This window comes from Rhinolophus sinicus, chromosome 14, assembly GCF_057876585.1.
Source record: "Rhinolophus sinicus isolate RSI-liver-muscle chromosome 14, RSI-T2T, whole genome shotgun sequence".
Classification (NCBI taxonomy): Eukaryota; Metazoa; Chordata; class Mammalia; order Chiroptera; family Rhinolophidae; genus Rhinolophus; species Rhinolophus sinicus.
This window is the reverse complement of record NC_142514.1, coordinates 144,339,547-144,353,773: the sequence shown is the minus strand read 5'-3', so window position 1 is coordinate 144,353,773 and position 14,227 is coordinate 144,339,547. Positions and strand designations below refer to the sequence as shown.

Below are 14,227 nucleotides of genomic sequence, written 5' to 3'. Positions count from 1 at the left end.
GAAAGCAATATGTATTTTGACCCCTGTCTGACACAACTGGGATACCTAGGCACTGACACACCACTTTCCATTTCCCTCACTGAAAGATCGCCACCACCAGATACTTCAGCCTATGTACTGTCACCAAACTCATGCTGGACACTCTCCTTGGGAAGACTGGACTTCTACAAATTCTCTCTCATCTGTGGGCATACGCCCAGGTCAGCACTCTAAAGGTGTTTTTCCAACCATTGGCAGATGGTGGGCACAGCTTTGCTGGCTCTACTGTTTCCACAGCCCATAGTGAGGTCTTGTGCCTATTACAAGATACAGGGGGGCGAGACTCCTTTCACATCCTTTGGTATATGCTGCTACATCCCACAATTCCCACAGGGGCACTTTTGTTTCTGGATATGTGTCTGATTAGTTGTTTTAAAATGGGGACAAAAAGGAAGAAGATCTGCCACCATGATGCTAACATCTAGAAGTGCGTATTAAAGGACAGGGAAGTAAATAAATATCACAAAAGGCCCTAAGAAGGAGTGACAGAGACAGGAAGAAAAGTATTCACACAGGTTCAAGAGAAACTAACTAAGGAATGATAAATGGTGGAACCATTCTGTTTTTAAAATAAACATCAAGCTATCAAACTCATGTATATTTTCAAACAGCAATTCCCAGCGTAATACTCTCCAAGCAATTGATTCTGTGTAATAGGAAGTGTCAAAAGCCAGGCTTTTAAGTTGCAATTCCTATGTAGGGAAGATGTTAAGAAAATTCACCTTCATTGGCTGATGTTAGTTTTGTTGTTGTTGTTGCTGTTGTTCCCTCACATGAGAGACTGCATGTGAGGTGATGGTTAGCTTAAGGTTAAGAGAGTTCTCCCTCGCCTCATCCCCGGTAGGGGAGATAAGAGGTGAAGCAGCTTCTTTTTGTCTGTTTCCCCCGCATCGGCAGATAAGGTGAAGAAGTAACTAAGTTATATCAGAATGACATAACAGCTACGTTGCAAGGCTTTGGAAGGCCTTGGGCCGATGATCCCAGGCAAGAATAATGTTTGTCCAAATGAACAGGCCCTTCAGCCAAATAAACAATATTTTTATCACAGTAACTGCCAAACCCTCCCAGAACTGACCATTCCCTGAGGGGGAGGCAGAAACAAGGAGCTTGGCTCTAAGTCACATTAAAAAGAGATATAAGACAGGTCTCAGTTTGCAGTGTGTTCATCATCCACCCTTGGTAATTCTTCATCATTTTAGCATGCTTGGGAGTTAGCAAGCAGCAGTGGGAGACACCGCAGTTTTTTCCAGCCGCAGATCTGGCAAGGTTTTGATTCCTGACTTTTCCAGTGTTGGTTCCCCATTTGGTTTGGTGAGCTTCTTTGGGGTATCATTGTTAATATATATATGGGTGTGTATATGTATGTGTGTGTATATATATATATATATATTCCTTACCTGCCTTTACTTTCTGTCATTAGCACAATCTATTAATTGCCTTTGTCTTTTGCTATTGCATATTGCTAAATAAATTAATTAGATATTGCTAAATAAATTAATTAGTACCTCTCTAGTGCGTGCTCTTCTTTCTTTTTCCCACACGACGTTACACCCTGGAAACTGAAATGGCAGTCCATGTTCAGAACACCCACAAAGAAGTCTTACACACACACATTTTTAAGCAGTGTTAAAATGCATTTGTTGAAACAATGAAAGGAGGGGATGAAAAAGCCTTAAAGACTTGCATCTTTACTACACTAACCCTGTTGGCAAATGTGGCTGACACTTCTTTAGGGCACGACACAGGCTAACTGAGTATCTTTTGTTTTCACAGCCATGGACACAGCAAAGTCCACCGCTGATGAGCCCCTTCTTAGAGGCAAAAAAGGGCAAGATCTCCAACAGATGCTGAGAGACGTAGGACTGGCGGTTGAGTACTGGTTGCCCAAGCTGCAGGAACAGCTGGGTGTGACCTGTGCCCAGGCCTTACAACACCTAGAAGACAAAGACCTCCAGCAGCTGAAATCCCAGGCACAATATCCCTGGGAGAAAAGGGCCCTGGAGAAGCTGCTTAACCTGTCACACTCAAATAGTCTTTCAGAGTTCCAGGAGTCTCAGGTGAAAATGATAAAGAAAAAGCAAAAGAGGGCAGAGCAGGTGCTGCAGGAGCTAAAAGACTTACTGTCAGAAGGAAGACAACAACAAGAAGAGGCAGTGAGGAAAAAAGAGACAGAACTAAGGCAGGCGATGGAGATCCCCAAAGAGTACTGGCCACCCCTTGAAAAGTGCCTAAGAGAAGTCATGGAAAACATGCAGAGACAACTCAACCTCATGGAGGGGACACTGTCTCACAGGCAAAACCTCCCAGATAGAGATCTGGTGAGATGGGCATCTAGAGGACTGGCCCTGCAGGGAATTTACAAAACCAGACACCAAAGGGACCTTATAGAGAAGAGAGAGGAACTACTCAGTGTCCCCAAGGAGTTCTTACTCTTTGGCCCAGAGCAGGACACAAGAATGGAAACAAAGGAATTTACATCTTCTCAAGCAGAATCTATGTTCACCCAGACATTACAGAAGATGGGCATCAGCGTAACTGCTCGAGCCAAGGGCGGCGGTTGGGGATTTAGCTTGGAAGCTGGTATGGATTACAGCAAACATTCAGAATCCAAGGAAACCCATCAATCGCGTTCTGATCACTCTCATTTCTGCTCTACCAAGTTCATCTATTTCCCACTCGCCTCCTTCCACTTTCGCATTGATCAGCTCCAGTTCTCCAAGGCTGCTCTAGAGGAATTGAAATGCATTGAAGACGTCCTGGGTCTGCCTGCAGGCCCAGACAGACTCCCCTTGTTAAGGCCCAGGGCTAAAGCTTTCTTCCGCAGGTTTGGCTCTCATGCTAACCAGGGCCCCCTGCACCTGGGAGGAATCTACTGCTGGAAAGCCATTTCAGAGGGTTTCCGAAGTGAGCAGATGGCAGAAGTGAAACAGCAGGCAGCAGAGTCCCTGAATAGTTACATAAGGGGCAGCTACAGTGGCTTTGGAGTGAAAGTCCCTGCAGGTGTGGATGTGTCAGACTCTCATTCAAATGCATCCTCCCAAAACACAACCTGCCAAAATCTACAAACCAAAGTCCAACTATCTGTGGCCCACACAGGGGGCCCACCAGAAGCAAATAGCTTTCTGCAGTGGAAAGCTGGCCTAGTTGCCAGTAATCAAACCTGGTGTGTCATTGACCGGGGACTTCAGCTGGTGCCTATTTGGGACATCATCCTCTCCAGTCACAGAAGGGATTTTAAGGATCCTCTTCAGGTAGCTAACTTCCTGAAAGACAGCTACACTGCTCTGACTGGCCTCACTGCCCACATCCAGGATGGAGAAGAATTATTGAGTGTTGGGAAGGAGGCTAGGGTTTTCCTAGAGGAAGTGAAATCCTGGGAGGTATCTGATCCAGAAGAGCAGCTTAAAAGGCTGATAAATTTCATGCAAATGTTGAGTCAAAAAATTAAAAGTTATGACATTTGGGTTAACATATGCCTCACAGATGCGGCTCTGCAGAATTTTCTGATAAACACTGTTAACTTCTGCAAAGACTCTTCCATTTATAAAACCAAATTTATTAAATATCAGTTGCGCAGCCTTTTGGATCCTCACATCTACAGGGTGACAAACTTTCCTCAGGCTCATTCCATCATGCAGTGGGTCTTCCAGTCAGAGTCAGAGGGAAAGCATATCAACATCTCTGAGTTTTCTGAATTAATTAAAATCTTAAAGGAAACACAGAATGACCTCAGGGAAGTGAAGGCCAGATCTGAGTCTGCAGAAACAGTGGAGGAAGCTCAAAGAAAGGCCACTTATGAGGTGAGCTTGTCTCTTAGCTGCTTCTTGAATTACCTCCAGGAAACAGAGCAGCCAGACACACAGCTCTTGCTACTTAACATTGCAGCTGGTGCAGGATATCATGTGGGAAACCACTCTTTTCAGTATCTCCTGGGGTGTGATGAGATAGACTTCCTACTGAATGAAATGCAAACTGCCCAAGATAAATACCAGGAGCTCAAAAATATTTGCACCTACAGAGCTCAGGCATTCCTGATACTCATAGGTCTTACAGCTACTGCAGGAGTCACAGCTGTGTCTCCAGAGGAGAAAACACAACGCTTGGCATTAATAAGACAACACATGGGCCAATCTTTGCCTAAAGAAGTTGTACACGCCCTCACCAAATTTGAAGAAGATCATAATTGGAAAGACCTAGAGGGAGACTTGAGATTGCTCATTGATGGGAATTATGAAGCCACCACCTCTTCACTGCAAATGGAGGAGGTGAGAAAAAATTTGCAAAGCATCTTCCATGAAAAGAAAGTGCCCCATGAACCACATGATAATGAAAACAGCAAATGGGAAGTCATAGAAGATGGAGCCTTCCAAGAGTTACTCCAGCGTTTAGGCCTAGAATGTTACTATCCGAAAAGGATGAGCAGAGCTAACTTCCATCTGATCTACAAGGCTTCTGTGTACAACAGCCAGCCCAGCTCTGAACGGGAGCTTCCCTTCTATTTCCTGGAGAAGCTACTGATGCTGGATTATGGGCTGAGATACCTGGTCTTCAGAGATGACAGAAACACACAGAATGAAGTCTATCCAAGTGCCTTGAATCAAGAAAATGAGGCTTTTGATCCACATGAAGACTTGTTTGAAGACACAGAGGCTCCTGCTAATCCTTCAGCCACTAATCGTAGGCCCCATATTCATCCTATGGATATTCAGATGGCAATTCTTCACTGTGCAGACAATATTGCCAGACAATATATTTTGGCAAAACTTGCCATTTGTCAGTTTGCCCTCCCCTTTCTCATACCAAATCCCTGCAGTTCTGATATTGAATTCTCTCTCTGGTCTCTCCGTCAAATTAGAAGGAGCTGGCATGAAGCCAGGAAATCAACAAAAGAAGAGAAGAACAATTACAAGAATAAGCAGATGTGTTGTGTCTCTACCCCCATTGTGTCTTTTATTAGAGTTGGAAATGGCTTCTCTGCTTCCAAATCTCAGATCATGAACTGTCTCCTCAGTAAACGTAAACATGATATCTTTTTTCACCGACACTGCAGAGGAAGCAGCAAAGACTGTCTCCTGATGGGGGGTGTGGTGGAAGTCTGCTGGTTCTGTCCTGGGGGGGAAGATGAGGACAGATTTGACAACTGCTTGACCTTCACCAATCTTCATGGAGATGCAAAAGAACATAAGAAGCAACTCACCTTCCTGCAGGAGGTCTCTTCTCTCATTGTTGTCCTCATGTCAACCTCAGATGACAATAAAGAAAACCGGAAAATTGTCCGTGATCTGAGTCAGTCACCAAGACCTTTGATCTGTTTGCTTGATAACAAAGAAAAAAACATGGCCAATAATTCTAACCAGAAAGCGATCATTGGGATCAGGAACAGAAATGAGGCGGAATTAACAGAGGAGCTCGCGACTACAATCAGACGTTTGCTAGAGCTCTCACACACTGCTCTGAGCATGGAGGACTGTTCCCAGATTGCTCACAAGCAAGGATTCTTTATTGATGAAGACCAGAGAGATTGCAGGGAAGCCAAAGAAAAGGCAGAGATCCTAATGGCCCTACTGAAAGAAAAGAAGATATCTCAGGTGAAGGAAAACTTTCTACCCCTTCAAGGACAACTGTGGCACCTTTGGTGTAAAAAGGACAAAGAACTCTATCACCTGAGAGAAAAGGGGAATCGGAGCATTGAACAACACAAATGTGAGATTGAGACAGAAAAACAAAGAATACGGCGCCATCAGTTGACCAAAGCCTTTCCTCTCAATGATTTAATACGCTCTGTCCTTGAAATTCTCCAAACACATTCAGAAACTCACAGCACACTCTACTTTTTCCTATGGCTGAGTATGTTTTTGAACAACCTGACTGCAGGACACTTGGAAGAACTGAATGAAAAGCAAAAGTCTTTGTGGTCATGTATACAAACAGAAAAGCAAAAGGCACCAAATAGCAACAACCTGAAACGTTGGCAAAATAGGATAGAAGCTATCTCCGTAGAGATTAATGACTGTACCTTGGGAATTGAGCACCTTCTGAGAGAGGTTGGCCAGATCTATGAAGCTCTGGAAGAAGCTTCTTCCACAAAAGATACCATTTTTCTCTCCCTTCCCCAGATTGCTGCAGATCTAATGATATCTGGTGTTTCCACTGAGCTGATGGATGGGGATGCTTCCTATGTACCTCTAAAGTGGGTGACAGCTGTTTTTGACAAGCTCTCTGAGAAACTTGGAAACAAACGACTTTTTATTCTCTCTATCCTTGGCCTGCAGAGCTCAGGGAAGTCCACCCTGCTGAATGCACTCTTTGGGCTGCAGTTCACTGTCAGTGCTGGGAGGTGTACCCAGGGGGCCTACATGCAGCTCCTGAAGGTGGAGGAGACATTCTCAGCGGAACTTGGCTTTGATTTTGTGCTTATTGTAGATACAGAAGGGCTTCGGGCCCCAGAACTGAGCAACAAATCCAAGAATCGTGACAATGAGTTGGCAACCTTTGTCATTGGACTTGGAAACTTGACTCTGATCAATATTTTTGGAGAAAATCCATCAGAAATGCAAGATATTCTCCAAATCGTTGTCCAAGCCTTTATGAGGATGAAACAAGTAAAAATTTCCCCAAGTTGCCTCTTTGTCCATCAGAATGTGGGGGAAGTTACAGCTAAAGACCAAACTATGAAAGGACGAAGGCGCTTAGAGCAGAGACTGGATGAAATGGCAGCAATAGCGGCTGAGCAAGAACAATGCTCAGATATAACCCGCTTTAGTGATGTCATTAAGTTTGATGTCAATACTCATGTCTACTACTTTGCTCACCTCTGGGATGGCAATCCCCCAATGGCCCCTCCTAATCTTCGCTACAGCCACAATGTCCAGGAACTGAAAACTAGAATTCTTATGACTGCAAAACAGGAATCCAGGGGAAGCATCATGAAAATATCAGACGTAAAATCACGAGTTCAAGATCTATGGAGAGCCCTGGTGAATGAGAACTTTATTTTCAGTTTCAGGAACACCCGAGAGGTCATGGCTATGAGCAAATTGGAAACCATGTACAACAGCTGGACCTGGGAGCTGAGGAGCCATGTGCTAGGCTTACAGAACCAGCTGATCAACCAGGTTCAGAATGGAAAACTCCAGACACTCAGTACAAGCACAATTGAGGTTCCAGTTGCAGAAAAATATGCAGCCATCAAGCAAGAACTTGAAAAATATTTTAATGAAGATCCAGAGAGTGAAATACTGATTCAGTGGAAAGCAAATTTTGAAAATAAGCTAATGATCCTTAAAGAGGCACTTACTTTAGACAGCCAAAGAAAGATCGAAGGACTTATAAATTATAAAAAGAGTCAGGAAAGACTGGATAATGAAAAGTCTCATTATGAAAAAGAATTATTAGAAAAAAGCCGAATATTGGCTTCAACTGTAAAGGACAAGGAACTGAGTGATGAAAAGTTACATGAGAAATTCAATCAACTTTGGGAAAAATGGGTCTATGCTATATCCTCAACTCAGCCTCAAGTCACAGAACCTAACATTGATGTGGATGCTGAAGGCATCCTTTTGGAATATTTTAAAAAGGAGAGAGACTTGGTGAACACACTGAAGAAAAATTTTGGAAAAATATTTGAAATCAATTATGATGAACATGTCAAAACGAATAAGAAATTTTACATATATTCAATGTCATTAAGTGTCCATGATAAGGAGTCCATAGAGAGGACCACTAAGCTCATTACTTCAGGATGTACTGAATACATTAAAAACATTCAGAGGCAACAACATGATTACAGTCCAAGCTATTTCCATGAAATCCTGAAAATAATAGAAGAGGTGATGAAATCAGCCCCCACTGAGGAAAGATACACATTTACCAGTAAATATAAAATTGACTTATCTTTGTGTTTGTTCCGAAGAGCAGCAGAGAATTTTAAGGAGATGCACAGGGTATTCAAAAGAGCAAATGATCCTGTAAACCATCTGGAAAGCAAGAAAGATGATTTTTTCATGAGTTTTAAGATCTCTTGTCAAGGAGCAACCTCAATCAAAACATTTGTTGATTTTCTGTGGCACAAACTCACTCCTGCTGTCTCCACTGCCATATGGGGAAAAATGGCTCCTCTAATTGCTGGAGACATGCGAGCTAACTGCTCCGCATTCAATGGAAACAGGGCTAACCTGGAGAAACACATTCTTATCTCTCTGGCAGAAAAAGAAGATTTCGATGATTACCTGGAGTACCTTCATAAGCCAGAATCATTTTTTAGGAAATACATTCAAAACCGTTTCAAAAGATATTATTTAGACAAAAGAAGTGAAACAATAAAGACTTTTTTAAAAATAAGTTTAGATGACATCAAGAATGTCATCCTGTTAGCTATTCATGAATCCACAGCAATAGCTAAAGATAAAAGCAGCACTGTGTCTGGGTGGTTGGATTTGTTCTGTGATCACCTAGGAAGTAACTTGATCTTTCCACGAAATGAATTGAAAGGCATTGAACACCAGGAGATAAAAGATATTGAGTTTCTCAAAGAAACCATGACTGAAGCTTTGGATCCCGCAATGAAGACAGTAGAACAGAAGTATTTGAGAATGTCTGTATTAGAGATGATTCCTGAAATCCAGAAAATGCTCTGTGAACAACTCTGTGGCTGCTGGAAACAGTGTCCCTTCTGCGGAGCAATTTGTACAAACACAATCCCCACTCACGACGGAGACCACAGTGTTCCCTTCCACCGTCCTCATGCTGTTAATGGAACTGCATGGTATAAAACAGACGATTTTGTCATTGATACCTGTACTAGTTTGGTAGCAAGTGACAGTTTATTCGTTTTGAGTGATGACCACAAGATCCCATATAAGAACTATCGACAGGGAGGAGAAAAGTACGCCAAATGGAACATCACCCCAGACTCATCCACCCAGCCATACTGGAAATGGTTTGTCTGTCACTTCAGACAGAACCTAGAAGAAAAATATAAGATGAAATTTACAGGTAGAGGTAAAATCCCTGGTCCTTGGCACAATATCGAAAAGCAGGATGTTCTTGATGACTTGAAAAAACAATGACCAAAAAAGAGTACCAGAAAGTGAACAAAAGAGTTGTAGTACCTAAACACTCTTAAGATACCTCCTCCTCACAGTGAAAACCTTTATTATTTCTATTTTTCGTATGAAACATCTAAAAATTTCATGAGTTGAAGATTTTCTGTTGAAAGGACTTCATTTTTCTTTGTCTCAATTCATTCTGGTTTAAAAATAAGTTACTAAAATATATGAACATATGAGAAAAATCAAATAAAATCCATTTAAAACATAATACCTACTTTATATGTTAAGCTATTACTCAGAATGTTCTTTTATTTTAAACATATATTATATAAAGTCTCAGAGAAAGTCATCCTCATTGAGGGAAATCAAAATCATTTCAGCCTACTACAAATTTGTATAGATTAAATACATGATATGTCAAACCAATATATAGTTCTTGGCTGGAAGCTACAAATTGCCTTTTTTAAAATGTGTTTTTTTTCACCCTCTGAAATTGTGAGAAAAATTTACTAACCCTTGAATGAAAAAATATTCATGGAAAGTTCACGATTCCCAAGCATTGCGATATTTTAGACACATTCTATTCTGGGAAAGAACATAAGAGATTTGACCAGGATAGAGCCTGCATCAATTCAGGAAAGATTATCAAGCAAATATGAAAAATAGAAATTAAATAACTGTTTTTTTCTCATTTAACCATCACCTTCTTCCCTGGCATCTTCTCAGTTCCCTGTGTATTCTTTTAAAAATAATATGGTTCACAGGAGTTTAACTATTCAAAGCCTGGTGCCTTGCACAAATCAAAGAAGGACTAGCTTTAGTACAAGGTTTATGACTGATTGAAAGGGCCATTTTAATCAAGGCTACGGACAATGTTTGATTTGGTTATACCATTAATGATTTTAAAAACTATTCCTTCAAGAATAAAATAGCAAAGATTATGTTGTTTTTAGGTTCTGATATTTCAATAAGAAATACTTTTTTTGTATTACAATGGAAGGAAATGCTTATGTCTAAAACAGTCACCCTTGTGACTTTTCATACTATTCGAGCCATAGGTTCACAATCAAAATAAAAATAAAAAGACACACTGAAGACACCAAGAACCTGAGAAGGGAAAGAAATCACCATTCTGCAATCTTACAACTTCTGAAACAATGACTTATGCTAGGTTCTCAAAGCTGACGATCTAAAGGAATCCCGATACAAAGAAGAAAATGTCTTCATGTTGGACACAAGAGCATCCACTGGCTTCTATTTACAGGCACACTCTCTACCCCTCCATAGCCAGTGAAAACAGACAATCCACGGAACAGCAGTCCAAACTTGGATCTTCAGAGCTGGGAGATAGCAGTGCTGATTCTGCTATCTTTGTACCTCAAAGGGCTTCAAGCATACTCCCAGTTTGAGGTCAAATGACCCATGTCTCCAGAAGAAATCCTGGACCACAAAAATTATAAAGGATACAGGTGTTCTTCAGTAGTATAGCTTCCCTTTTGTTCTCTGGAAAATAGTCTCAGTAAGAGTTGAAAGGACCTAGTAGCTGCAATATGATCATGTTGAAATGGTGACAGAAACAGAACTGCTGCAGAGCACGGTGCCTGTCTCTCACATCACTGCACCTTGAAAATTGCAATATTCAGTTAACACTTGCTGAATGTTTTTTGTACTTGTTTAATGAATCCATAATATCTTTCTTATTATTATTAGTTTCAGGTGTTCTAACAAATATCTTATATCATATATTAACTTTGATTTTCAAGCAAAATTATTATGTATAAATGAAAAATATCTTTGATAAATTCTTCAGGTATTTAAGCAGTGTGATTATTTGATAAGATTCAAAGGCTGTGCTCAAGAAATTAAAAAAAAAACTGGCAAGAAGTAAATTGGGATGGAGAGAAGATAACTATACAGGACTGGGGTTTTCTGTGATAGTAGTGGAGAAACTAAAGCTGCCATCAGGTGGGGTCAGGATTAAGGGGATTACAGTGCCATTGGATTAGGGTCACTGAGGGAGGAGCCCTCAGGACCAATGGAGTTGGGGAAATGGAGACAGTAAGGATGAGAATCACATGATCAGAAAGAGTAGGAGACACTGGGCCCAGGTGTAGGTACAGGATTAGAGGTGGCCAGAGTTGTGAGGTCAGTAGAGATAGGACACACATGGAATGAGTCACTCAGAGTCATTGAAAGTGGGGAACATAGAAATACAGGAATTGGGGGTCACCACATCAGTAGATATAGGGGATTTCCAGAGTAAGTTAAGCAACACATCCCAAGTGCAGTGGGAAGGAAGGAGTCATGAGGCCTGTAGGAATGAAGTTAGGAAGGTGGTGTTTTCTAAAACATGATCAAATCACATCAATAAGATGTGAGTTTCTTAAATGAAGATGAAAATTTGTACTGAGTTTTGAAGTAGGTCTCTCCCTCTCTCTCAGAGAGAGGATATAAATCTGAGAAAGCCTAGGGAATGGGCCGTGTTTTGGATAAAATGTTTGAGTCTCCCCCAAATTCACATGTTGAAACCCTAACTCACAATGTGATTTAGAGAAGGGGGGCCTTGGGAGATAACTAGGGTATGATGAGTTCATGAGGGCAGGGCCCTCATTATTGGATCAGTGACCTTATAAGAAGAGACACAAGAGACTCTCTCCACATGCATGAGCCAAGGGAAGGCATGAGCACACTGCAAGAAGGTAGCCGTCTGCAAGCCGGGAAGACAGCCCTCACCAGGAACCTAATCAGCCAGCATTTTGATCTTAGATGCTCCAGAACTGTCAGAAATAAATCTCTGCTGTCTATGACACTCAGTCTATGGTTTTATGCTATGGCAGCCTGAGCTGACTACAGCAGGGTGTGTCTAAAAATTGACCCCCTGAAGTTTTGGCATGCTTCTCTTTGGGACTATAGGAAAGACACATGAATCATACAACTTTTTCCCCATTCCTCACTCTATAATTCCCTTTAATCACTCTAACCCTTCACCAAGGTCTGAAACAGCCATTCAGCCCTTCATGATAGTGCTGTGGTGCATGAGTGCACAAGGCAGTGAAGGAAAGTGTGTGCACCATCACTGACACTGTCAATGATAATTACTAATGCTGCTATCTTTATAGTAGTGATGCCTATGAGACCTTGGGTATGTTATTTAACTTCTCTGAGCTCAAGTGCCCTGTCTGTAAGATACTAGTACATTTCTCATGCTATTGTTGGGAAGAATAAATAAATTGTTATGGAAAAAGCATTTAGTACAGTGCCATACACTGAATAAGTATTCTCTAAGTTATTACAATGTTATATTACCTCCACCAAGTTCCTTATTCCTTTGCTTTTGAGTAACATTTTATTATAACCACATTCATAACTTGAGATAGTCTCATCTGGCCCTCACTGGCAGGAATATTCAACAAGTCCTTGGGAAATCACAGTTGAGGTCATGGTAAGTTCTAAATAAGTGTGATTTTAACTTGTACCTCAAATACCCATCAAAATATTGATGTCCTTTGGTACTTTATCATTAGTTATACCTATTTCAAACAGTAATCAACCAGTCAAAGGTGTAGAGAAGTCACGGTCACAATTCTTTAGCAGCATGGAGGATAGTGTGTGTTAGGTCCTGTAGCAAAGATGTTAAAGAAAATTTGCCTTCATTGATTGATGTGAGCTTTTGTCTATTAGCTTTTCTCTGTTACTGCACGTGAGGTGATGGTTAGCTTAGGGTTAAAAGAATTCTGTGCTGTGATGAGGAGTTGAGTAAATTCCCCTATTGGTGTCATTCTCCTGAGTAGGGGAGATACAAGATGATGTTGCTTTCTGTCTGTGTCGCCTGCATCAGCAGATGAAGTGAAGAAATAGCTAAGTTATATCAGGATGATGTGACCGGCACGTTGCCCGGCTTTGGAAGATCTTGGGCCGATGGCCACAAGCAGGAACAGTAGATGTTGCTTGTCCGGATGAACTAGCCCTTCGGCCGGATAAGCAATATTTTTATCATTGACTGCTGAACCCTCCTGGAACTCGCCATTCCCGGAGGGGGAGGCAGAAATAAGAAGCTTGGCTCTAAGGTACATCTGAGAAAATAAGATAGACCTCAGTTGGCAGTGTAAACTTTCATCATTTGATCATTTGTCATTGGTGATTCTTCCCCATTCTAACATTTTGAAGACTTCCAGCAACATGCAGCTTACAACACCAGGAGATGTCCTGACATGCAGCCGTGGACATGGTGAGGTCTGGCTGGTTCCCGGCCTCTCCAGTGTTGTTCCCCACAGATAGCCTTCTTGAGAACTTGTTAGCATTTTAGAAGCTTGTATGCAGCTTGCAGCTTGTAACATCAGAAGATGCCCTAACTTCCAGCAACAACAAACACAACAGCAACGGGCAACAGCAGCAACATTCCTGAGAACTTGTTAGCATCTTGAGAACTTATATATAGCTTGCAGCTTACAACATCAAAAGACGCCTTAACTTCTAGCAACAAAAACAACTTCTAGCAATAACAACGACAACAACGACAACAGCAGCAGAATACTGGGAACTAGCAAGCAACAGTGAGATGCCTGAGTTTCTCTCAGCTGCAGACCTGGCAAGGTTTTGATTTATGACTTTTCCAGTGCTGTCCTCCCCTGGTTTGGTGAGCTTTTGACATCTACTGTAATAGTTACTATCCTATAAAACTTATTACTGCTTTTGGATACTCCTTACTGATGTTGTTTGTGTATTTAGCCAAGTGATTTTTGAACAATAGTAAACATATGTTGGGATCTCTTAAACTTATATGTATGTATATTCCTTTGACATTACATTGGTATCAATGTATATAGTTTAGTCCTAACCACCTTTATTTTCTGTCATTAGCACATTTTTAAGTGCCTTTGTCTTTTGCCATTGCGTATCGCTAAATAAACTGAATAGATATTGCTAAATAAATTCATTAGTCCCACTCTAGCATGTGTCCTCCTCCCTCCTTTCCCTGTTCGTCATTACAGTCGCTCAGAAATGAGCCTAAGACATAGATTCACGTCCAAGTGAATTATTAGAAAAGTTATCCCAATAGAAATTTAAAACGCCAAGCAAGAAGGGGAAAGTAATTTAAAGTAAGGGAATAAATTGGTAGGTACAAGTCAATTTTTCAG

At 41.3% G+C, this 14,227-nt stretch overlaps 1 protein-coding gene and 1 long non-coding RNA gene across 2 annotated transcripts in view; one reads left to right on the top strand and one right to left on the bottom strand.

The window, feature by feature from the left end:
• LOC148755855 (uncharacterized) overlaps positions 1–5,352 on the bottom strand; it is a 47,669-nt gene extending 42,317 nt beyond the window's left edge. The window contains exon 1 of the long non-coding RNA XR_016018753.1: positions 5,237–5,352. This is a non-coding gene — a long non-coding RNA (uncharacterized LOC148755855). The remainder of the gene's footprint in view (positions 1–5,236) is intronic.
• LOC148755854 (interferon-induced very large GTPase 1-like) overlaps positions 1–14,039 on the top strand; it is a 57,845-nt gene extending 43,806 nt beyond the window's left edge. Inside the window, exon 3 of the mRNA XM_088791615.1 lies at positions 1,813–14,039. Within this exon, the coding sequence (XP_088647741.1) occupies positions 1,815–9,107 (7,293 nt within the window). The 5' untranslated portion in view covers positions 1,813–1,814 and the 3' untranslated portion in view covers positions 9,108–14,039. The remainder of the gene's footprint in view (positions 1–1,812) is intronic.
• Positions 14,040–14,227: the final 188 nt, after the last annotated feature.